The sequence below is a fragment of the Gorilla gorilla genome, chromosome 4 (genome assembly GCF_029281585.2).
Source record: "Gorilla gorilla gorilla isolate KB3781 chromosome 4, NHGRI_mGorGor1-v2.1_pri, whole genome shotgun sequence".
NCBI lineage: Eukaryota > Metazoa > Chordata > Mammalia > Primates > Hominidae > Gorilla > Gorilla gorilla.
The window spans coordinates 176,133,251-176,159,320 of NC_073228.2; the positions used below are offsets into that span (position 1 = coordinate 176,133,251).

Below are 26,070 nucleotides of genomic sequence, written 5' to 3' on the forward strand. Positions count from 1 at the left end.
TTTTCCTAGTATTTCCATTATAGAAAAATGAGTCATCACAATACTCAGAATATATAGGCAGATTGATTCCAAAAAACCTATTCCAATGCGGTTGCCTCCATCCTGTCAGTGTGAGTGGAGATATAATTTCAGCAAAGCTGAAAAAAATCAGTATATGTATGTGTGTGTGTGTGTGTGTGTGTGTGTGTGTGTGTGTATATGAATTAAAAATAAAAAGCGCCATCAGGTCTCCTGTTAATGTTAAGGTAAACTCTGTTGGTTTTGTGTTTAACCTGTAAAAGTATTCTTTTTTTTTTTGAGACAGAGTCTTGCTCTGTCTCTCAGGCTGGCGTGCAGTGGCGTCATCTCGGCTCACTGCAACCTCCGCCTTCCAGGTTTAAGGGATTCTCCTGCCTCAGCTTCCAAAGTAGCTGGGGATACAGGCATGCGCCACCACACCTGGCTAATTTTTGTAGTTTTCGTAGAGAAGGGGTTTCATCATTTTGGCCAGGCTGGTTTCGAACTCCTGACCTCAGGCGATCCGCCCACCTCGGCCTCCCAAAGTGCTGGGACTACAGGCGTGAGCCACTGCGCCTGGCCCAGTATTCATTTTTTACCTGCATAGTAGCTACAAGGCAACATGTTTATGTCTGGCTTATGTATATAATATACATTAATTTAAAATCATTTAAGTCTAAACACTGGGAGTCTATAAGAATTTTGTTATCTTTAAGATGGGTGGGTACAAACTCAAATTTGAAAAACTGTTGTCTTAGTCCATTTTGTGTTGCTATAACAGAATACCACAGGCTGGGTAATTGATAAAGAATAGGGATTTATTTCTCACAGTTGTGGAGGCTCGGAAGTCCAAGGTCAAGGGGCTTCAATCTGGCCAGGGCCTTCTTGCTGTATCATCCTGTGGCAGAAGCAGAAGGGCAAGAGAGACACGTGCAAGAAAGGGAAGGATCCCTCATGTCTTGGTGCTGTCGTTGAGTGACTGAGTTCTCATGAGATCCAGTTGCTTAAAACTGTGTGGCACCTCCCACCCACTCTCTCTCTTGCTCCTGCTTTTGCTATGTGAAACACCGCCTCCCCCTTTGCCTTCCGCCATGATTGCAAGCTTCCTGAGGCCTCCCCAGAAGCTGAGCAGATGCCTGGCACCATGTTTCCTGTACAGCCTGCAGAACTGTGAGCCAATTAAACCTCTTTTCTTTATAAATTACCTAGTTTCACATATTCCTTTATAGCAATGCAAGAATGGCTTAACACAGCGGTCTAAAGAGACAATGGAATATTACTGAGCCTTAAAAAGGAAGGAAATTCTGACTCATGCTACAAAATGGATGGACCTTGAGGACATTATGCTAAGGGAAATAAGCCAGTCACAAAAGGACATACACTTATATGAGGTACCTAGAGTAGTCAAACTTATAGAGCCAGAAAGTAAAATGGGCTGGGCGCGGTGGCTCATGCCTGTAATCCCAGCATTTTGGGAAGCTGAGGCGGGTGAATCATCTGAAGTCAGGAGTTTGAGACCACCCTGGTCAACATGGTGAAACCTCATCTCTACTAAAAATACAAAATTACTCGGGTGTGGGGGCTCATGCCTGTAATCCCAGCAACTTGGGAGGCTGAGACAGGAGAATCACTTGAACCTGGGAGGTGGAGGTTGCAGTGAGCCGAGATCGTACCACTGCGTTCCAGCCCGAGCAACAAGAGCGAAACTCCATCTCAAAAAAAAAAAAAAAAAAAAAAAAAGAAAGTAAAATGACGATTGCCAGGGATCTGGGGGGAGAGGAGAGGAGAATTGTGGGGTTAGTGTTTAATGGGCACACAGTTTCATTTTGGGAAGATGAAAAAAGTCTGAAGATGGATGGTGGTGGTGGTTGTCCAACAATGTGTGCGTAACACTACTGAAGTATATACTAAAAATGACTGAAATGGTAAGTTTTGTATTACGCATATTTTACCATGACAAAAAAAAATACAGTAAAAGCAGTTTAGCAAATTCATGTTCACAGCAGCAAGGACATGACGTGGTTCTCACATCTCCATGGAAGCCCCCACGTGCTTCCCAAGTGCTGTCCGCATCTTGATTCTTCTAAGAGGGACTTCCACAGGGCTCTCCAAGTGAACATTCTTATGATCCTAGATGAATGCAGGGAGAAAAATCAGCAAATCTTCAGTTCTTTCCAAACGAAAGACTAACGTGGCCTGGGACTTTGTTTGTCTATAACAGCATACCACAGACTGAGTAATTTATAAAGAACAGGGATTTATTTCTCACAGTTCTAGGGTCTAGGAAGACCATGATCAAGGCCTTGGCATGTGGTGATGGCCTTCTCGCTGGGTCCTCACGTGGTGAAAGGCGGAAGGGCAAATGGGGGATGATTGCTGTGTCCTGGCAGGGCAGAAGAGCAGCTGAAACACACTTCCTCTGTCAAGCCCCTTTACGAGGGCAACTAATTCCATTCATGAGGGAGGGGCCCTCCTGGCCTAGTCACTGCTTAAAGGCCCTGCCTGGTTTTTTTGTTTGTTTGTTTTTTTTTTTTGAGACGTTTCGCTGTTGTTGCCCAGGCTGGAGTGCAAGTGCAATAACGCGATCTCCGCTCACCGCAACCTCCGCCTCCCGGGTTCAAGCGATTCTCCTGCCTCAGCCTCCCTAGTAGCTGGGATTACAGGCATACGCCACAAGGCCTGGCTAATTTTGTATTTGTAGTAGAGACAGGGTTTCTCCATGTTGGTCAGGCTGGTCTCGAGCTCCCGACCTCAGGTGATCCGCCTGCCTCAGCCTCCCGAAGTGTTGGGATTACAGGCGTGAGCCACTGCGCCCGGCTGGCGGCCCTGCCTCTTAATACTTAAAGGCCAATGTCACATTGGCAACATCTGAATTTAGGAGAGGACACATTTGAACCATAGCAGCCTGGTTACTCCGCTGAGGATAGTAACTAACATGCACCACCCAACCCAGATTCCTCATATTTATTCACTGTAAGGAATAAACTAAATTTAATATAGTGAAGTTCTGAATAATGCTTAAAATGTAGGATCTACAGCAGCATACATGCCAAAGTATGTTCTGTGGGATGTTCATAAACGTTACATGTAGAAGAGGATTCTGTTGTCAAAGATATTTTGGAAATAACTGGATTGAACTAGGTTAAACAGCTTGTTAATTGAAGGCTTCGGAGTCTTTAATGTGCTGGTGTGTGGCCCTCCAAGGAGGGAGATTTGGAGGATATTCAGACAAGTGTTTGTCAAGTGGATTCAGCCACAGAACAGCTTTTCATGATCATGTTGAAGGAGGGTGTTCCATAAACATACTTTGGAAAGATGTCCATTTTGAGAAAAATAATAAAATAGAAGATAAATATATACTAGGCCGGGGTTGTCAAGCTCTGTAGTCCTTGGGCCTAACCCATCCAGCCGCATGTTTCTTTTCACATGGTTTGTACATTTTCAGACGGTTGTATTTTGAATAGTTATGTAAATACTTGTGTAACATTCTGGTTTTGCCCTTTGGTTTGCAAAGCCCCAAATATTTACTATCTGACCCTTTAAGAAAAAGTTTGCCAACTCCTGTAGTAGGCAATGAAAACGTCTCAAGATTTTTTTTTTTTTTTTTTTTTTTGGGACAGAGTCTCACTCTGTCGCCCAAGCTGGTGTGAAGTGGCACGATCTTGGCTCACTGCAACCTCTGCGTCCTGGGTTCAAGCGATTCTCCTGCCTCAGCCTCCTGAGTAGCTGGGATTACAGGTGCCTGCCACCACCAAGCCTGGCTAATTTTTGTATTTTTAGTAGAGACAAGGTTTCACCATGTTGGCCACACTGGTCTCGAACTCCTGACCTCAGGTGATCCGCCCGCCACGGCCTCCCAAAGTGTTGGGATTACAGGCATGAACCACCGCGCCTGGCCTGAAGACTGTTAATCTGAATATTCTACTCTTCATAGAAACAATAAAAATTATTATGCGCTATTAGAAGGGCCTACTATGTACTAGGTATGCATCATTTCCATTAATCTTCACAACAATTCTGTGAGAAAGGCACTATTGTCCCTATTTTATAAATGAGGACATCGTTTTCGAGAGGTAAAATGCATGTCAGAGCCAGAACTCAAACCCAGGTCTAACCCTAAAGCCCAGAATTGTTCCTTTGTCAGTGGTCTACAAAGTGGATTCCATGAATCCCAGCGGGTATATAAGACAAGCCACTGGGGCACACTGAACCATTGCTCTTTTCATTGTGTATTTTTTAGCATATCCTTCAGGCACGCTCAATTTTGCATATGTATTTTATTACAATACATAACAAATCAACTAAAATTGGCCTAACCAGTAGCCAATAGACAGTTTATTTATTTTAGAGGCAGGGTCTCACTGTCAACCAGACTGGAGTACAGTGGTATGATTATAACTCACTGTAGTGTCAATCTCCTGGGCTCAAGGGACCCTCCTGTCTCAGCCTTCTGAGTATCTGGAACTACAGGTGCATACCACTGTAACTGGATTTTTTTTTTTTTTTTTTGAGATGGAGTCTTACTCTGTCACCCAGGCTGGAGTGCAGTGGCATAATCTTGGCTCACTGCAACCTCTGCCTCCCAGGTTCAAGCAATTCTCCTGCCTCAGCCTCCCGAGTAGCTGGGATTACAAGCATGTGGCATCATGCCCAGCTACTTTTTGTACTTTTAGTAAAGATAGAGTTTCACCATGTTGGCCAGGCTAGTCTTGAACTCCTGACTTCAAGTGATCCACCCCGCTTCGGTTTCCCAAAGTGCTGGGATTATAGGCATGAGCCACCACGCCCAGCTGTAACTGCCTAATTTTTGTAATTTTTATAGACATGGGATCTCGCTACTTTGCCTAGTAGGCTGATTTTTTTTTTTTGAGATGGAGTCTCACTCTCTCACTCTGTCACTCAGGCTGGAGTGCAATGGCGTGGTCTCAGCTCACTGCAACCTCTGCCTCACCTCAGCCTCCCGAGTAGCTGGGACTACAGGCGTGTGCCACCATGCCTGGCTAATTTTTGCATTTTTAGTAGAGATGGGGTTTCACTATATTGGCCAGGCTGGTCTCGAACTCCTGACCTCATGATCCGTCTGCCTCAGCCTCCCAAAGTGCTGGGATTACAGGTGTGAGCCACTGCACCCAGCCACCTAGGCTGATTTTAAACTACTGGCCTCAAATGATCCTCATGCCTTGGCCTCCCAAAGTGTTGGGATTACAAGTGTTAGCCACCACTTCCATCCTCAGTAGACAGTTTTTAAGAATCCTAATAAATAGCTTCCTGTTCTCCTCCCCTGAGTTCAGAATTAATTGAGAGAGTGGGATCCGAGAGATAGAGAACAAAATGTTAGCTTTATTCTTGAGAGGGCCGTGGGAGAATCTGGCTTAGGTGTGGTGCCTGGCAGTCACGGTGTCTCAAGCTTGAATCCAAGAATTAAGACACGCTCACTGACCCAGGCACAGGCCTCCTCCCACAGCTAGGGGCCCAGTGGAATATGTATCCCTGGGCTATCTGATCCCTAGTAGGAGAGAGGCTGAGCTGTGCATACCTGCTTCCTGCTCCCCTAAATATCAGTCACTCTTTCCCAGGGAGAGAGAGAGCTGGAGCCTTACTGTGATTGCAGCTCCATTCACATGGAAGGGAACAAACCAAGCATGGGTGTATGTAAGAGATTCCCACGTAACAATATTGTACATGACATTTATTTATTAATCCATGTATTTTGTACATGTTAACATGTATAGATACACACATATATACATATACATATATACATATACGTACATATACATATATGTATGTGTGTGTGTGTATATATATATATATATATTTTTTTTTTTTTTTTGAGATGGAGTCTCGCTCTGTTGTCCAGGCTGGAGTGCAGTGGTGCTACCTCAGCTCACTGCAACCTCCACCTTCCCGGTTCAAATGATTCTCCTGACTCAGCCTCCTGAGTAGCTGGGACTACAGGCACGTGCCACCATGCCCAGCTAAGTTTTTTTGTATTTTTAGTAGAGATGAGGTTTCGCCATGTTGCTCAGGCTAGTCACGAACCTCTCACCTCAAGTGATCCGATCACCTCAGCCTCCCAAAGTACTGGGATTACAGGCATGAGCCACTGCACCTGGTCACATATTAACATTTTTATTGAGGGGTATGCAATGAAAACTGAAGTTCACTATTCTGTACTATACTGTAGAAGTATTGGAGGCCAAGTTTCACGCAGCTGAAAGGGAATGAGGACATAGTTTATTGTAGGATCTGGGCCTCCTGGATCTTTGTTATTTATTTATTTATTTTTTTTTTTGAGATGGAGTCTTGCTCTGTCACCCAGGCTGGAGTGCAGTGGCGCGATCTCGGCTCACTGCAAGCTCCGCCTCCCGGGTTCAAGCAATTCTCCTGCCTCAGCCTCTCAAGTAGATGGGACTACAGGCGCCCGCCACCACGCCCGGCTAATTTTTTGTATTTTTAGTAGAGACAGGGTTTCACCGTGTTACCCAGGATGGTCTCGATCTCCTGACCTCGTGATCCGCCCGCCTCGGCCCCCCAAAGTGTTGGGATTACAGGCGTGAGCCACTGCGCCCGGCCAGCCTCCTGGATCTTAAGAGGAGATGAACCTGGGCCTTATTAATGAAACATGTATGTTCTGTACACTGCCATTAATTTACAAGTCTCTAAAGGAAAACGTGTTTAGGAGATAGAAAAATTCCCTGCTTGGTGGCTGTTTTCTGAAATTTCCTATATGTGGCAATCTCACTGCGGGTTGAGTTGCCCTTATCCAAAATGCTTAGGACCAGAAGTGTTCTGGGTATCAATTTTTTTCAGATTTTGGAATACTTGCAGAATACACACCGGTTGAGCGCGCCTAATCAAAAAATCTGTAATCTGGGTGCTTCACTGAGGATTTCCTTTGAACGTCATGCCATTGCTTCAGATGTTGGAGTATTTCAATTTTGGGTTTTTATATTTTGGGATGCTCAATTTGTATGGGAAAATCCTTACAGACAACTCCAAGGTAGAGCAATAGCAAGTAGGAAAACTTGAAGTCAGTGAGCAGCTCTCTGTTGCAGTGAGTTACAAACAGAATTTGGGTGAAGGATGTGGCTAAGGTTAGACAGGCATTATGGTTCAGATAGAATGCAAGGCAGAGCTGAAATTTAAAATTGGACATTTTCCAGAGTTTATTACATGAAACATTACTCCTGATAGATGCTCTGTGAATGGTATCACAGTCAAATACATTTGAGAAACCCAATGTAAGTAAACCCCCTCTCAGACATTCACATTGCACACTAGTATGTAAGAGGCTGATTATGCTTACATAAGAAGTCCTGCAATAGACTTTAAACAGCAGTTCTCAAACTAATGTATCTTCAGAACACTTATTTCCAAATTCCTATCGACATTTGTTCTGAAAAACATTTTGGGAAATGCTAAGTGGGAAGATTATAGATTCGGGAACTTATGGTAAGGGGCTCAGATGCCCAAGTTCATCCTCTTACTAGCTGTGGCCATGGGTAAATTAATCTCTCAGACTGTTAACTTCCTCACCCATAAAATGGATATAATATTTCCTATCTGTAAGAACTGTAGTGAAGATTAAAAGAGATAACATCTATAAACTTCTCAACTATTAGCATGTACTCAGTAAAAGTTAGATCCTGGCTGGGCGCAGTGGCTCACGCCTGCAATCCCAGCACTTTGGGAGGCCAAGGTGGGTGGATCACTTGACGACCAGAGTTCATGACCAGCCTGGCCAACATGGTGAAACCCTGTCTCTACTAAAAATACAAAAATTAGCTTGGCATGGTGGCCCACGCCTGTAATCCCAGCTACTCAGGAGGCTGAGGCAGGAGAATCGCTTGAACCCGGGAGGCGGAGGCTGCAGTGAGCCATGACTGCATCGCTGCGCTCCAGCTTGGGCAACAGAGCGAGACTCTTGTCCAAAAAAATAAAAATAAAAATAAATGGTAATAATAATAATAGCACAGAATATAATTTTTGAACATGTAGACTATACCAGGTAAGGTGCAAAGCCCGGCCATTTCTCAGGGTGGAGCATGCAGATTATTTCCTCAGAATGGATTTTTCAGGATGCTGATTCCTGCTGAGTTTGACTTTTAGGGAGTGAAGCTGAGGAATCTGTCTTTCGACAAGCTCCCTGGTGAATCATTAAGGTCATTAAAATTTGAGAGCCATTGATTAGGAAGCGTGAGTTGCAAGACGCCGAAGAATCCCATGTGGCCCAAATGATACTGAATGACAGAAGGAATGGACATTGAAGACCAAGGACTTGGAGAAGCGTGCCCCCGTGACGGTAATCTTGGACTCAGAAACTCACCTTAGATGAGGGAGTGTTTGCAGGTATGAGAGGGTGAGACAGCTGGATCATGTTTGGCGTAGTTAAAACAGTATGACGGGGCTGGGCACGGTGGCTCATGCCTGTAATCCCAGCATTTTGGGAGGCCAAGGCGGGCGGATCACCTGAGGTCAGGAGTTCGAGACCAGCCTGGCCAACATGGTGAAACCCTGTCTCCATAAAAAATACAAAAGTTAGCTGGCAGTACACACCTGTAATCCCAGCTACTCAGGAGGCTGAGATACAAGAATCGCTTGAGCCTGGGAGGTGGAGGTTGCAGTGAGCCAAGATTGCGCCATTGCACTCCAGCCTGGGTGACAAGAGTGAAACTCCGTCTCAAAAAACAAAACAAAACAAAAAACAATATGATAGGGAATGGCGAGTGTGACACTTCCAGGTGAGACCTGAAGGAAGGTCACGGGGCAGAAATGTAGTGAGAGGGCATGTAGCCTGCAAAGAGAAAGCCAGGTTTGGTCCCTGATCATGGTCCCATTGCCGTCCCATCCCATGAGGCAGATGCCCCTCCAGCCCCAGCCGGAAAGCCCATACCATTGCCAGTCCTGTTATGATTAAGCACTCTTGGTTTGCAAGAACTTGGGTGAACCTGCTCCTATGGGGGCCCAGAACACCGCATGACTTTTTCCTTTCTTTTTTTTTTGTGACACAGTCTTGCTCTGTCATCCAGGCTGGAGCATAGTGGTGCAATCGCAGCTCACTGCAGCATTGAACTCCTGGGCTCAAGCAATCCTCCCACTTCAGCCTCCCAAGTAGCTGGGACTGTAGGTGTGCACCACCACACCCGGCTACTTTTTTTTTTTTTTAAACTTTGAGTAGAGGAAAGGTCTTGCTATGTTGCCCAGCCTGGTCTCAAACTCTTGGGTTCAACAGATCCTCCTGCCTTGGCCTCCCAAAGTGCTGGGATTACGGGTGAGCCACCACATCTTCTGTTTTTCTCCTTCTAATAGGGACACAGATTAATATGTTAATGACCATTATTCCTAAGCAAGGTCTGCAAGAAGGTCGTTATATTGTTTCCTCTAAAGAAGCATGAATATTGCATGTATATCCCTTCCCTCCAAGTTCTTTTGTTCAGGGACTCTGCTGGTTTTCTTCTCTCCTTAGGAAGGTGGGGTGGTGGTGTCCTGTTAGTCACCTGGGAACAAGGGGGCTCCACACTGGGGTTGATTTTGCTTGGGCACTGCCTTTGGGAAAGTAGTAAAACGTTAGGCAGTGCGCTCCACCTCCCAGGAGCAGATGGCTTGGGCAGTCTCTGCGGCCCAAATGTGGCTGCATTTCCCACCCCAAACCCCCACTGCACAATTTTTTTTTTTTTTTGAGACCGAGTCTCACTCTGTCACCCAGGCTGGAGTGCAGTGACGTGATCTCGACTCACTGCAACCTCCGCCTCCCGGGTTCAAACGATTCTCCTGCCTCAGCCTCCCAAGTAGCTGGGGTTACAGGCGCCCGACACCACGCCCGGCGAATTTTTGTATTTTTAGTAGAGATGGGGTTTCACCATATCGGCCAGGCTGGTCTCGAACTCCTGACCTCAGGTGATCGGCCTGCCTCGGCCTCCCAAAGTGCTGGGATTACAGGTGTGAGCCACTGGGCCTGGACCTCCATAGCACACTCTTGACCATCAGGAGGCAACGCTGGCAAGAGGTTCACCATCCTTTGGACATAAAGGAAGCTTTCCCTTGGTTTGTGGACATTGTAGTTAAGAGAATGAAGGTGCACTATGGCCCAGAGAGGGGTCGCCCCTATTTCTCCACAGTTTCCAAACATAGCTGGCATAGGTTTCTGTTCTTTGATCCCGAAGATCCCAGGCCACAAAGCTATGTACCCTTTCTCCTGCCAAATAAAATCCATAGACACTGCATCTTCACGATGAAGCTTGAAACCAGTCAAGCACTTTTTTTATTTAAAAAAAAAAAAAAAAAAAAGGAAAAAGTCTAATGGTAAAGTATATAGCCTATACATGCTACAGCTAGTTGTTCTCACCCCTCCCCTCACATCCTATATACTCATTTATTTAATGTGTTAAAGGAAACAAAAACCACCACCGGAATGCCAATTTGCCAAGAGGGTAGAGTAAGTGTGGGGATCTCCAGCGTCATCCTATGAGCAGACATGAAGTGGTGGGTGGTGCCCACTGTTCCTGGAGGGAGGTAAGAAATGGCCTGTTACTTGCTCCCCAAAGCAGGAAATGTGGGTTGTAATCAAGGTGGCCACAGTTTATTATCACCCCTCTAAGTGAAAGGGGCGCTAACAATAATTACACGGGCACAAAGGCATACATGGGCACACACTGGGGTAAAATGTGGACACCATCGTTGCATTAGAATTGCTTATTGCTGATGTAAGCCTGGTGGGGGCACCTTCTTTTTTACATGAATAGGACATCTGAAAGTGAAGGCTACCGACTGTGGCACTGTATTTGGCCTCTTTGAGGAAAGAAGAGGTTGAGCCCCTCATCCCTGATTGGAGCTAAGAAGGCTTACTTTGGAGTCGAGGATAGAAACGGGAAGATGGAATGTTGAAACATGAGGAGGAGCTCGATAACTTGGCAGAATAGCACCAGAAACCAGATGCCACCCCACGGAGCTGGGCAGTCCAGTCTGTAGAAAGGTGCTCTGAAGGAGGTCCATGAGCAGGCAAGGACTGTGGAGCCTCCGGTTCCAGCTCTGCAGCTCTGCCTGGGACCCTCGTGGAAACTTATTCTAGTTAAGAGCAATTCCTCCAGGCCAAGGGAGGGTGCCCTGCACCCTCAGGCCTCGATGCATGCTGCTCTACCTCTCATCAGCCCACAGTCTGACACGAGGTCATCTTTGGTCTGTGGTGAGGTATGGGTGTCTGCAGTCTACACAACAGCCCTGCAGAACGGGCCTGGACAACCCTTGGGGGATAAGACAGCCACACATGGCTCAGGCTGTTAGGTGTCCACTGTCACAGTCCAAAGAGAAAGGTACGGCCTCCAAGGGGGCAGCTTAAGCCAACATGTAAGACTTGGGCACGATGAAAGGACGGGGGTCCAGCTACGAATGTTTTTGTTCTTGATGTCAAGTTGCCAGCTACTGGAAGGCAGGAGCAGTTTCTTCTTTTTCCCACTCTGTGCTGGGTACTTGGGAGAGGCGAAATAAATACCAGACTGTCCACTCCTCAGCTAAGGTTCTTCTCAAGTCCTGGCACACTCAGCACTTGCTCTTTTAACGTGGCATATGTTCCCCCATCTTCCACCTGGTAATGAAATCCTCAGTGGGCGCAAACATTTTAGGGCCAAGAACATTGCCTTGGAAATTGATTCTATGGCGTGGCCTCGTGGCAGAGGTTTAAAATGACTGCTGTAACCTGGCATGGGCTCCAGCAATCCCCCAGTAGGGAAGGGCCATTAAAAGCGGTTTAAGCTGGAGCTCAGCTCTCCCACAGTCTCAGCTGGGACGACATACACCCAAAAATGGCAAAGAAAGATTCTGAGCAGAAAATGTGAGCAAAGGCCTCTTTTATCAAGAGGTGGCCTTAGACTCAGGATTTTCCAAATTTTTGGAGGTACCACAAGCTGTCCATTTGCCCTGGGATGTAAGGTAAAGTAGTCGTCACAATTGTGTTAATAAGCAGGGGTGAGGGGAAGAAAAAAAAATCTCTGCCCACCTTCTGGGCTGCCATTTGGCCTGTGACCTACTGAAATGTGTGAGCAAGGGGTGGGGGGAAGAGACACCGAAATTCAGAGGGAGGGTCACTTGATTCCCTGGAAGCCCTCCGCACACTTCCCTGCTAATGGCAGAGAAAAAGTCATGGACACAAGGGAAACAACAACAATAAAACCAAACAAACCAAAACTTGAGATCTGAGTCCCAGCTTGGCCACTACTCGGACCTTCTCCCTCTGAACCTTAATTTTCTCACTATAGATCAGGGCTGGTCCTAACCGCCTCACAGGCTTGCCGTAAGGATTAAAGGAGCGTGTGTGTTTAGGCACTGGTCACCAGCCCGGTGCTTGGCACCGTTGTCACGATGGGCCTGGACACTTTCTAGAGCCATGACTCCAGGGGAGTTCTGCATATGTGCCATCAATCGCTCACAGAATAGCGACCACAGTCCTGGATGGGGTAAATCTAAGTCCCCAGGCAAGGACAGCTAGGAGAGTGACTGGCCACCCCGACCCACCCACTGCCTGGGGAAGTGTCTACCATTGTAGGAAAAGGAGCTGGATACAGACGTCCTCAGGCCATAGATACGACTCAAGGAGAGAACAGTAAACAGAGAGGAATGTGGCTTCAGTACCCGCGGGTCATGTCAGAATAATAATTATCATCATAGCAAAAGAGAATGGCAGATTCTTTCATTTGCAGGAAAACTTTCTGCCTAGAGGAAGGCAGGGCAAGTCTGCTCCTACCCAGCTGACCCCCGGGAGGAAAGAATGAAGCAAGAGAGAAACTCCTTCAGTGAAGTCAGCAGACAGGACTCAAAGCTCTTCCAGCCAGGGATGAAGCCACACACAGCCCAGTCTACTCAGCACCTAGCACAGAGTAGACACTCACAAAATATCTGAAAATGTCGCTGAAAGGCAAAGAGCAAATCAGAAAAAAACATGTGAGTTTTGTCTTTTCAAATGTAGTCAAATCTCACATAGCTTCACAAAAGCTGTTTAAATCAAAGTGGATCAAGAACTCAGGAAAACTGCCATAGGGCCTCCTCTCAAGGGAGGGGACCCTCAAGCGGTGGCGGCCCTTCCCCACCTCCCTTCTTCCCCTGGCCGCCATCTGCCCCCAACGCTCTGGGCACAGGGCCAAGTGGCAAGTGGGCCCTGCCCAAGCCTCTCTGGGAAATGGGATTTGCAGGCCGACTGGACGAAGGGACTGAAGATGCTACAGGTGATCAGAGGAAGCTCCTCATGCAGAGCAGCCAGCGCCCACATGATAGGGGGTGGAGCTGGGAGGCGGGGCAGAAGAGGGCTGTTCAAGCAAAACTTTGGCACTGCAGGTAGACACTGAGCATCCCCCCAAAAAACTGGCTTTGTGGGTCCAAAAGTATCTCGCCTGATGAACACTGTGAACTGGAGATCTCTGGGGCAGGGCAGGGCGGGGAGGGGCGGGGCAGGGCAGGGCAGGGCAGGGCAGGGCAGGGCTGCCTCGGTCGGGTAGAATGGGAAGGGGTTCTGCTCTGCTCTCTTACTCTGGGCTGGGAGCTAGAAATGCTGGGTCCTGATTTTGCTTCTGCAGTGATTTAGTCATGCCTCTCCAGACCTCAGTTTGACAGATGACCACATCTGCCCTGGGTTTCTTCAAGGGAGAAAACAGATTTGGCAGTGCGTGAAAAAAGAAAAAAACATTACAAATGCCGGAGAGGCACAGGAAGCAGCTCTGCCTGGCCCTTGGTTACCTGCCTCCCTATGGGACCGCTGCATGCTATGCTCAGAGCCCTCCAGGCTGGCCCTCGAGGCCACCTCAGCTCCCGTTGCTCCATAAGCTCTATTCCCCAGGGGGCAACAGCTTAGAAGCAGGGAACAGGGCTCTGTGCCAACCACCAGGACCCTGGCATTCTCCTGTCATGGAGACGCAGCTGTTGAGTCCAGGGCAGCCTTTGGTATAGGCTGCTGTGGGCTGGAGGGATGGTGGGTGTGGGAGCAGCCACAAATGCCCCCTCACCCCCATCACAATGAAGCCACTTGGCCACCACTTAGCCAGCTTCTATCTCTTCCCTGCCTGGTTTGTCTTTTACAGAGGGGAGGGCACAGGCACTGAAGTCAGGCAGGCCTGGACTCAAATCCTCTTCCCTCTTCCTCCTGGCTGGTGTGTCCTTGGGCACATGGAGCGTGAGTTTCCTCATCTATAAAGGGAGGTTGTGAGGGTCAAAGCATGAATGCAAAGCGCCAAGTACAGTGTTTGGCACCCACGGGGCACTCAGCAAAGGGGTGCTCACAAGGGCACGACTTGTGAATGGGCCTCTTATTCAAACAAACTTTGAGATTCTTGCTTTAGGTAGGCAAAAATGAAATGCTCCAAGTTGGGGTGAGAATTCTCATTGAAAAGCCCTGGAGGGACCGGAGCCTGCAGCAGCAAAGTGCAGCATACGCGGGGCTGGAACCACCCTTCAGGGCTGACCATGGTCCCAAGATAGAAGGTGGGAGGCAGGGCAGCTGAGCGGACCTCCAGGCCCACTCCTGGGGGAGCCACATCCAGTGGAACCTCAGAGGCCCACGGGCCTGAGGCTTTGGGGAAGGGGACACTTTCCCTGGGACTGGTAATGGAATGCATTTCTTCAGGATGAAGTTCCTTCTGGTAGCAGGCAATTTAGGAGGAGTGAATAAAGCCACTGGGCTTTTAGAAACATGAAGAAGTTGGAGCAAAAGTCATCATGGACTGGGTTGGCTGCCCCTTACTGTGCCATGTCCAAGCCATGAGAGACCCTTGCTGGAGTTTCTCCAGGCAATGGGATCCCGTCCTGGAGGTCTTGGCGAGTCTTGGTCCCACTGCTGGGTGGCAATGCCATTGGCCAGGAGGAGTTCTCTTAAGGCAGGGATGCTGACATGGACAGAAAGCAAAGGCTGTGGGTTCTGAGCCTCCAGTGATGCTGTGATAGGAGGGATCAGGCCCAGGGGCGCCCGAGGTGTCCGAAACTCACTCTCCACCCATGGGAGGGAGGCAAGAAGTCACAGTACCCCAGAGTCTGTCTGCCTTGGAAGCTGCGTGGAGAATGATAAATTAAGAGGCGTATTAAATACGTGGGTAAAGCCAGCAAGGACCAGCGGGCCCTCTAGGCAGAAAGGGAGTCGGCTACGGCTTCTTTCTGAGATAGTTGGAAGGAATCCACCCTTCCCAGGAAGGGGCTCCGCTCAGGACCTGGCAGAACCACCAGCCACTGCTGTTCTTCTCCCGGACTTCAAACACTGTCCCTTCCTGGAAGCTGCTGGTGTCTTTGTCTCCTTCAAAGTCGGCCACGGCCACATACAAAGAGTCCTTCAGGCCGTCGGCATTGGGGACAGAGGCTGCAGCTGCTTTCTCCCTGTTTTCTCCAATCTTGCCGGTCCCCCGTGGCCCCAGGCTGCCTTTGCCTCGCGTGTCATCCTGACCCCCCAAAGAGTTGGAGAGAAAAGGTTTGGCTTTTGGAGGGACGAGGAGAGCACGGCCTGGGGTGGGAGCTGCCCTGCTTTCGTGGCCTTCACACTGTGGACCTCTGATCTCTGGGAGGGGCCTGGATGACGAAGAGGTTTTCTTTGGGGGAGGTGGTCTGCGGGGTGGGACCACAGGTCTCTGCTGGGGAGCCTCTTGGAGAGGAACAGGCACGCTCTTAGACACAGGATCTGTGGTCTTGGCTGGCCTCGGAGGGGCTCTGCAGGAAATCTCTTTTGGGCTGAGACCATCCTGTTTGCCCGTCCTGTCCTGGGCGCGGCCAGGCCCCTCTCCTGGGAGGAAGCTTCGGCTGAAGGCCACGTCTTGGCCCCCTACTGCCTGGGGGCCCTCCCCATCCAACAAGGACTTGTCTTGGGACTTGGCAGGCCTGAGCTTACTCCTGAGGTTGCAGATGTCGACTTGGTCTTCGCCCTGAGGTGGCTCCGTTTTGGGGGAAGGAGCTGGTTTTGGCCTAACCTGAGGTCTGGACTTCAAGAAGGGATTCTGGGGAGTGGCATCTGGCTTCTCCTCCGGCAGGTCAGTTTTGGATTTGGAGATGGGCCGGAGGTTGGGCTTCTTCACTTCCTTGGCCAAGACCTTGTGGCCACACTCCAGCCCCATGTCATTTTTCAGCTGGAACAGTTTGCTTTTGTCAGGTTTGGGCTCTGGCCTCCTGCTGTCCCGGGCTGGAGGGGTGTGTTTGGCTGGCATCATTGGCAAAATCATGCCTGGAGGCTTGGGGGTGGGGCCCCGGAGCTGCTCCGTCCTCTGCCGCTCCCGCTCCCGCTCCAGCAGCTCCCCCTCCGACTTGATGATGGATTCTTTCCGCGGAGGGAGGCTGGGCTTCTCCTCCATGTCAGGGTCTGAGATCTCCTCGTAGCCTGCTGATGCAGACATGTCTGAAGATGCCTTCCTCAGGACATCCTTACTGCCCTTCCAGTCTTTAGACCATGGCAACCCCGAGTCCATGACACCATGCGGTGCATCAGGCAGGGGCCGGGAGGGGCCCGTGGCTTCGCTGCCCGTGTTGTTCTCCAGCGCTGCTGCTTCCCCCAGCCGGAGCTGGGTCACCTCGTGGGGCAGGGGAGCCAGAAAGTTGGGTCTCAACGCGTTGCTGGTCTTCTTGTACTTGTCAATGAAGGTTGCCGGGGCCCACCCTTCCTTATCTTCAATCTGAATGTACCACCAGCCACTCAAGTTTTTCTCGATCACCTGCAAGGGAGGATAGAGAAAGGCACTTGGGTACGATGCCAGGGCCAGCAGATGGAATGGTTTGGCAGAACCCATGTGCAACTGGAGCTCTAGAAGCTGTCACTGTGTACTCAGCAGCTCCTCTGACAAGGTCTACAGGGACCACCAATGGAGATGTTACCATGTTCCGGGAATATCTTACATGGTGGGAGATTCTTGTCATATTGGACTCCCCCTAAAGCAGTCCATGAGATGTGGCCTTGGGTATAGGTACTTAATTTGAGAGTTGGTCTTAGGAAATACAAGTAAGGAAGTAGACAGAGAAAGAAGGGAAAGGGAGAGGCCAATTATGAGCAAGTTATTGCTCGGGGCCATGGGGCTTGATCTGCCAGGGACCCTCTGAGAGACCACAAAGACAGTGCCTCAGAACGGGTCCCTCTGGGGATGCATGCATTTATCTATTGACTCTCAGCTCCTCCCTACCCAGGGTATTAACTCCTCTCCCCTTCTGGGAAGCTGTCGGCTTGCAGGGACCTGTGTGTAGGCGCAGGTGAATTCAGGTGGATCAGAGGCACCGGCAGCGTCTGCTACAATTCTAAAGACAAGGCAGAAGTCAAAGCTACCCTTGATCCTGGCTTCTTTGGCTGAGCATCGGATGAAGAAGTTAGCTGGCATTTATAGAGGCCACAACACATGAAAGATACCTACCTTTTTTTTGAGACAGAGTCTTGCTCTGTCACCCAGGCTGAAGTGCAGTGGCATGATCTCGGCTTACTGCAACCTCCGCCTCCCAGGTTCAAGCTATTCTCATGCCTTAGTCTCCCAAGTAGCTGGGATTACAGGCATGTACCACCACACCTGGCTAATTTTTGTATTTTTAGTAGAGATGGGGTTTTACCATGTTGGCCAGGCTGATCTCGAACTCCTGGTCTCTAGCGATCTGCCTGCCTCGGCCTCCCAAAGTTCTGGGATTACAGGTGTGAGCCACTGTGTCTGGCCTGAGAAATACCTATCTTTGAACACAGGAATCACAGTCAGCTCAAAGAGATGCTCGTGTTTATATACAGGGGACCTGGAGCTGGTGGAGTAGAGTAGATTTTCATCGTGTCCCTACTTCCCTGTGGGATACACGCCTGTTGGATGGAATGGTGGGTGGAATCACTCATGTTGTCTAAGATCTTGTTCTCTGTCTCTTTTTTGTCCAGCACTGCGTGGCTGAATTCACACAGGTGAAAGGTGTGCTCGCTATTATGGGCTGAATTGTGTCCCCCTACCCAAATTCGTATGTTGAAGCCCTAACCCCCAATACCTCCAACTGTGACTGTACTTGGAAATAGGGCCTTTAAAGAGGTGGTTAAGGTTAAAATGGATCATTAAGGTGGGCTGAGTTTGGATGTATGTCCCCACCCAAGTCTCATGTTGAAATGTGATCCCCAATGATGGAGGTGGGGCCTGGTGGGAGGTGTTTGGGTCACGGGGGCAGATCCCTCATGAATGGCTTGGTGTCCTTCCCTTGGTAATGAGTTCCCATGGGATCTGGTTGTTTAAAAGTGTGTGGTGTCTCCTTGCCACTCTCGCTTGCTCCTGTTCTTGCTATGTGATGTGCCTACTCCTGCTTTGCCTTCCACCCTGAGTAAAAGCTCCCTGAGCCTCCCCAGAAGGCAAGCAGATGCTGGCACCATGCTTTCTGTACAGCATGCCCAACTATGAGTCAAGTAAACCTCTTTTCTTTATAAATTACCCAGTCTCAGGTATTTCTTTTTTTTTTTTTTTTTGCGCGACAGAGTCTCACTCTGTTGCCCAGGCTGGAGTACAGTGGCACGATCTCGGCTCACTGCAGGCTCCGCCTCCTGGGTTCACGCCATTCTCCTGCCTCAGCCTCCCAAGTAGCTGGGACTACAGGCACCTGCCACCGTGCCCGGCTTATTTTTTTTTTTTTTTTGTATTTTTAATAGAGATGGGGTTTCACCGTGTTAGCCAGGATGGGCTTGATTTCCTGACCTCGTGATCTGCCCACCTCGGCCTCCCAAAGTGCTGGGATTACAGGCGTGAGCCACCGTGCCCAGCCAGGTATTTCTTTATAGCAATGCAGGAATGGCCTAATACATGGGCCCTAGTTCAATATGACTGATGTCCAAATAAGAAGAGGGGATTAGAAAACACACAGGGACTGAGGGATGACCACGTGAGAAACAGTGAGAAGGTGTCCATATGGAAGCCAGGGAGAGAGGACACAGGAGAAACCAAACCTGCTGACACCTTGATCTTGAACTTCTGGCTTCCCAAACTGTGAGACAATAAACTGCAGTTGTTTAAGCCACCCAGTCTGGTATTTTGTTATGGCAGCCATCACAGATGTACACTGCAATTCCCTGGTAGGCTGTCTCTGGACTCGGAAGATCTGATGAACGCTCATGACACCCTGTGAGTTGGGAACTGTCACCTCATTTTACGCATGCAGAATGGAGCCTCAGGAGAGCTGAGGAACACACAGCGGGTCCTGTAGAAGGCCCGTCGATCGGAGGAGAGTCAAAGGCAGCGGGGTGGGCTTCAGAGTCACCTAATCTTGCCTCTCAGAAAAGAAACCCCTGGCCGGGCGCGGTGGCTCACACCTGTAATCCCAGCACTTTGGGAGGCCAAGGCGGGTGGATCACCTGGGTCAGGAGTTTGAGACCAGCCTGGCCAACATGGTGAAACCCTGCGTCTACTAAAAATACAAAAAATTAGCTGGGTGTGGTGGCATGCGCCTGTAATCCCAGCTACTCGGGAGGCTGAGGCAGGAGAAACGCTTGAACCTGGGAGGCAGAGGTTGCAGTGAGCCGAGATCGTGCCATTGCACTCCAGCCTGGGCGACAGAGCAAGACTCTGTCTCGAAAAAAAAAAAAGACCCTGCTTGGAGAAGGGCTGTGTCCGGGGTAAGAAATTGCAGAAGGAGCAAAGATGGCTGCGGGCACTTTGTGGCCCTTCTGGGAGAGGGATGGCAGCCACAGACTCAGCGCCAGGATGCAAATGCTGGGCTCCTGGGCCTGCAGTCTTGGCTCTGCCACTTACTGCCTGAGTGGCCTGGGGCAAGCCACGTGCCTCAGATTCCACATCACAGAAGGAAAATGGTAAGAACAATTTAACACCCACTTGTAGAATTTTTGCAGCCACAAGAGCTAATGCATACAACAGCACTTGGTAAATGCTGCTGCGATTAAATTAGAGTGGAGGTCACTGGGCCAGCGGGATGCACCTGACAGGCAGCACTTAATGAGTCCCACTGGAATCTCCAGGAAAGGCCACTGATAAATGTAAGCTGTTTATGTAAGGATGACCGGCATCTTATCAACACTTGATAGCTCTGGTAAAAATTACAGGCCACACTGGGCATACGAGTCATCGTCAGCACATCCATGAATTCAACAACACTAATACTTAAGTCTGTATGTGAGGAACTGAAAATAGGGTAATCAATATTAGATGTATCAGTAAGATTTGTCAAGCTTACACTCTTCGCAAAGTATTGTGGTAGAAGCTCTGAACATGTGTGTTCTGAACCATGATGAATGGGCGTTTTCATTTACTAGAGGGAAGCCAAGAACTACTAGGAATAAAAGCAAATGCAAGATCAGAAGCCGGGTGCGGTGGCTCACGCCTGCAATCCCACCGCTTTGGGAGGCTTAGGCGGGCGGATCACCTGAGGTCAGGAGTTCGGGACTAGCCTGGCCACCATGGTGAAACCCCGTCTCTACTAAGAATACAAAAAAAAATTAGCCAGGTGTGATGGCAGGCACCTGTAATCCCAGCTACTTGGGAGGCTGAGGCAAGAGAATTGTCTGAACCTGGGAGGTGGAGGTTGCAGCGAGCTAAGATCATGCCATTACACTCCAGCCTGGGTGACAGAGCAAGGTTCCGTCTCAAAGAAAAAAAAAAAAGATCACAAGAATGAGGGGAAAGAAAAGAGTGTGGGCTTTAAAACCAGAAAGACCTGGTTTCACAACTCCATTGCTTACTAGCTGTGTTACTAGAGGCAATTAATTTACCTAACCCCTCTGAGTCTCATCTATAAAACATGCTGATAGAAAAAAAAAAAAGAAAAACAAACTAACCAACCAACCCCATGATGCTGGTATTTTGACCTCTTGGGACTTCTGTGAAGATCAGTTATCAAGGAGGTAAGGTACCTGACACAGAAGAGGTGCCTATATCATCATCACCATCATCATCATCATCATCATCGTCATCATCATCATAACACATCCTGAAGATAAATAGCCTAGACAAGTAACTAAGGTGTTACTGGTAGCCCTACTGCTAGAATGCTGTGATTCCATTAATGAATTTTGAAGGCTAAGATAATGTTGCAATGAGCCAGGAAGCAAAACTGGAGAAGAGAAAAACAGAGCATATGGATCTATCATAAGAAAACAACATCTAGCCAGGTGCAGTGGCTCACGCCTGTAATGCCAGAACTTTGGGAGGCCGAGGTGGGCAGATCACCTGAGGTCAGGAGTTCGAGACCAGCCTGGCCAACATGGCAAAACCCTGTTTCTACTTAAAATACAAAAATCAGCCGGGCGTCATGGTGGGCGCCTGTAATCCCAGTTACTAGAGAGGCAGGAGAATCACTTGAACCTGGGAGGCGGAGGTTGCAGTGAGCTGAGATTGAGCCATTGCACTCCAGCCTGGGCAACAGAGGAGCGAGGCTCTGTCAAAAAAAAAAAAAAAAAAAAAAAAAAAAAAAAAAAAAAAGGAGGCACTCAATACATGTGTATACAATGAAAGAGTATGAAGGGGCAGATTTTTCTATAATGGATTAAAACACAATTCAGACTTTTCCCAAATCTCATCCCTTTAGCCCTTCACTCAGATAATAGCAAAGTGAAAACACAAAAGGATTTCCTTCTAGTGAAACATGAAGATACTTCAATGCCTCTGGAAGCAGGGGCCAGAGGATGCAGAATTAGCCTCTCGACTGTAGTACACAGCAAGGCCTGGGCCAGATGTGCCTGGTGGAGCTGCTGGCAAGCTGGAGTAAGGGAAAAGGAAGGAGGAGGATGGAAGAAAGGAAGGAAGGAGGATGGAGGAAAGGAAGGAAGGAGGGAGAGAAAGAAGGAAGGAGGAAGGAGGGAGGAAGGAGAGAAGGAGGGAAAGGAGGGAGGGAAGGAGGAAAGGAAGAAGGGAAGGAAAACAAAGGAAGGAGGGAGGAGGAAGGAAGGAGGGAGGGAAGGAAAGAAGGAGGGAAGGAGGGAGGGAAGGGAGGAGGGAAGGAAGGAAGGAAGGCGCGCAGGCAGGCAGGCTATAGTCCTTCCTGGAATATAGCCAGGAAGGAAGGGAGGGGCCCTAAAGAGGTATGCTGGAGTGAACTGATCAATGGTGTCTACTGCCCTGTGCCATCAGACAGTGCTCTGTGCCAGGAACAGAGCTGTGTTCTTTAAAGGAAAGAGGATGGTGACGACAACTCTTCAGGGCCTAGAAAAGCAGCCGCCACACACAACCATAGTAGGAGATCCAGGAGTATTTTATTTGCTGCAGAGATGAATAAATTGAACCTTGGCCTCCCAAGGTGAGGTGGGGGGGGGGTCTGACCAACTCTTACACATGACAGAGTGAATTTGGTGATACCTGTGATTGGCTCACCTGCTTTTGAAAGTGTCTCAAGAACCATCTTTGCCAAAGGTTTCCCCCTGGCCCTAGCTGCCATCCCCTTACTTACAGGTTTTCTTGCAAATATGAGAAAGAAATATCTTGAAGCTCTAACCCCATGAGGAAAGGAAAGAGAAATGCAGGAAGAGAATCTGGGGAACAAAGTAGACAAACAGAGGGAGTGGGAAGAAAAGGAGAGAGGAGAAGCAAGAACGGAGGTGGGAGGTGGTAAAGAAAGGCATACAGCCAGTCACACAAGACCACATACTGTGGGATTTCATCTATATGAAATGTCTAAAACAGGCACATCTATGGAGACAGAAAGTGGATTGGTGGCTGCCTAGGGGCTGGCAGGTTGAGGGGAAATGGAGGATGACCGTTGATGGGTAAGGAGTTTCTTTTTGTTCTGGAATTAGACAGTGGTGAGGGTTGTGCAACCCTGTGAATATCATAAGCCGCTGAATTTTACACTTCAAATTGTAAACTGTATGGTATGTGAACTATAAAGCTGTTAATCTCCGCCCCACCTCCACCCACCCAGTGAAGTAGGAGGTGACAGGGGAGAAGTAGGAGGTGATGCCTGGAATCAGGAATCACAAGCAGGCAAAGGAACACCAGGGCCACTCACCTCGACCTTCAGGCCTGCCTGGAAGCTGATGCCGTCTGGGATGGTTGTCTGGAATTCGGCGATGGTGTAATACTCTTCCTCCACTTGGGGCGGGATGGGCGGCTTCGGCAGGTTGAGGCCTCGAGGCTGGTACAATCACACACAGGGTTATCTCCAAGGCTAAGTGCACTCCTGCGACCCTGTGTCAGGGGAAGTCTAAGGGCCTGGGGCACGCAATCACCCTTAAGGGGGTGCTGGGGACCTAGTTGGATTCTAAGGGACAACACAAATAGGACCATGCAGTTTGTCACTCCTCGGTGAGACCTCACTGGCCCATCAGCTTTAGGGTGATGGGAAGAAACATGGGACATTTGGGTACAATCATGAGAATTTGGAGCAAGACAATATTCTCTGAAATAAGAGGCAGTGAGGGTTGTGGAGGGAGCTTAAGTTTGTTAGTAGATCTATCTGGGTTGGAAACACTGATTGATAGTGGCAGTGTCCTTGGGCAAATCACCCCCTTTTGGAGCCTCAGTTTTCTCTCCTGCAGAGTGGGCATAACAGTGTCTACCTGGTGGGGTTGCTTCAAGTATTAAATTAGTTAATGTTGTGAGGCACTCGGCACACTGCATGGCACGCAACAGGTGCTTGATAAAGAGCAGACATTAAAAAAATACAACCCCAACAGAGCAAGATCCCATCTCAAAAACCAATGCAAACAAATAAAAAAAACCCCAAAACCCAACAACAACCCATTGGGTTCAAAGTATTGGCTAAAAAGGTACCTAGAGAATTTTACATAATGGAGTATGAGCGCAGAATATCAGAATTTGTGTCTCATCTCAGCTTGGGCCTCAAGTCACCTGAGAAGACTGATCTACGACTAAGAGAAGGGCCCAGGGAGCAGAAAGCAGGTCCCGAGGCCAAACTGTCACGGGAGCACTCTGGCCCCGTGGGCAAACTGTTTCACCTGCCTGCACCTCTGTCTTTCCACCTGGGAGTGGGACTAGCATTTCTACAGCCTGCTTCACAAGGCTGTTGTGTGGACTGGAAAGAGAGCATTTCTGGAAGGGCGAGGGGTGTGTGAGGGGCTAGTGGACACCCCTCACAACCCTCAAGTCAGTGGCCACTCCCCAGTAGCGAGGGTCCACTTACAATGGTCATGTCCCGGCGAGGAGGGGGTCTCTGCCTCATCTTTGGTGATCCTATGGAGAAATGAGAGCTTATTACACCATGTGCTACAGATGAGATTCCTGAGCTGGGTGCCAGGCCGGGTCTATTTTCTCCTGCAGAAGACTGAACACAGGCGCCTGCATGCTGCTGCAACCCTCCCTGTGAGAACAGCCTGGGCAGGAAGGAGCTGCTCACGCGTGGCTCCTAGTTGGCTCAGGACTCTCTCAACGTAGCTTTTCTTGGATCTTTTCTACACAGGAATGAAAGGGGATGGTGCTGGATCCTCAAGTCATGGAAATTCTCCAGAAAGGGCAAAAAGCAAAAGTCTTCAGAATAACACAGAGATGGGTCCCAATCCAGCTCTGAGGCTCACAGCTGCTGGCATTGGACAGATGATTGGATTCTCCGAGCCACAAGGCCCTCATCTGTAGAACTGGCATAATGTGTGTCACCCAGGGCAGCGGTGAGGATGAAAGGAAACATCTGTGAAGCTCTTGGCATGTGGCAGGCATGCAGCGAATGTTAACTGCACCTGGTTTTGTGCTCTAGAACAACCCAAACGCAACAATACACAAACACACTGAACCAAACACACTTGGGCTGATGACTCAGGGGTTTATACTCTGGAGGCAGCTGCCCTGGCTCTGGGTCTCAGGGCCAGGAGGATGAGGACTTTGCAGTGGTCCAAGGCTCCTGGCTAAAGGCAGAATGTTGGCCAGGTTCAGCACGGGTCCATACAGAAGGGTAGTTTGGCGTTGGGGTGCGGAGGAGACTGCTAATCCCTTAAATTCCCATTTACCTGTCTTCTGTTAGAATAAATAGCAACAGAGTATTGGCCAAGACACTTAGCTGTCTATATAGACTTCATTTTCCAGTCACCCTTGCAGCCAGGTATTGCCACGTGACTTAGTTCTGGCAGTGGGATGTAAGACAAAGTAGAAAGAGTGTAGCTTCTGAGCTGTGCACACAGTAGCCAGTGTGACCACTGTGAGATAGCAGAAAGAATGCAACCTGGGATAGGAAAGCAACGCCTTTTTTTTTTTAAATGGAGTTTCGCTCTTGTCACCCAGGCTGGAGTGCAATGCACTGCTTTTCATTGGCTGGACTAGTAGTGAGCCGTTCTGGACCGGGGGATGAGGGCAACAAGATAGATGCAGAGTAATAAGACTCTTGATTGCCCGGAGCTGCCATATTAACCCTGAACATATACACAGACTGTTTTGTGAGAAAGAAATACATATCTAGATTGTTTATTGGATGTGTGTATATGTGTATATTCAGTGGTGGTAGGGGGTGTCTTTGTTTTAGCATCTGAATCTATCTATCTATCTATCTATCTATCTATCTATCTATCTATCTATCTATCTATTTTTGAGGGACAGGGTCTCGCTCTATTGCCCAGGCTGGAATGCAGTGGAGCAATCACAGCTCACTGTAGCCTCAATCTCCTGGGTTCAAGTGATCCTCCCGCCTCAGCCACCCTAGTAGCTGGGACTACAGGTATGTGCCACCACGCCCAGCTAATTAAAAAAAATTTTTTTTTGTAGATGGGGGGTCTCACTATGTTGCCCAGGCTTGTCTCAAACTCCTGGCCTCAAGTGATCCTCCAGCCTCAGCCTCCCAAAGCACTGGGATTACAGTTGTGAGCCACTGTGCCCAGCCTGAACCTATATACTAACAAAGACATTAAGGCTGCAGATTTTCATTTGCTCCTCTAGAGTTAATGGGAATACACCTAACCTCTTGGCCATGATTGACAGATTAGAATCACACAAACTTGGGGATGGCCAGAACCTCTGCCATAGCATGTGACAAAACATGATCAGTGACTTCTCAGGGCAGCTGAGCAAAGTACGAAACTTGGTTGACGGACTCAAGAAGTTCACTGCCACTTAAAAACAGCCGGAGAAGCCCCTGGTGGCCTCATCTCTGTGGGTAGCTGGAAGTCCTTTCTCAACAGAGTTCACCTGCCCTGCACGGCCAAGACAGGATCATGGGCATTGTGTGTAAGTCCTGGGC

At 48.9% G+C, this 26,070-nt stretch overlaps 1 protein-coding gene across 3 annotated transcripts in view; it reads right to left on the reverse strand.

Annotated features, from left to right (window-relative positions):
- Positions 1 to 10,225: 10,225 nt before the first annotated feature.
- SH3PXD2B (SH3 and PX domains 2B) overlaps positions 10,226 to 26,070 on the reverse strand; it is a 120,590-nt gene continuing 104,745 nt past the window's right edge. For all 3 annotated transcript variants that reach the window (XM_031011297.3, XM_031011296.3, XM_063706960.1), the window contains 3 exons: positions 24,034 to 24,083; positions 22,900 to 23,025; positions 10,226 to 16,664 (listed from right to left, as the gene is read on the reverse strand). In XM_031011297.3, the coding sequence (XP_030867157.2) occupies positions 15,117 to 16,664; positions 22,900 to 23,025; positions 24,034 to 24,083 (1,724 nt within the window). In that variant the 3' untranslated portion in view covers positions 10,226 to 15,116. The remainder of the gene's footprint in view (positions 16,665 to 22,899; positions 23,026 to 24,033; positions 24,084 to 26,070) is intronic.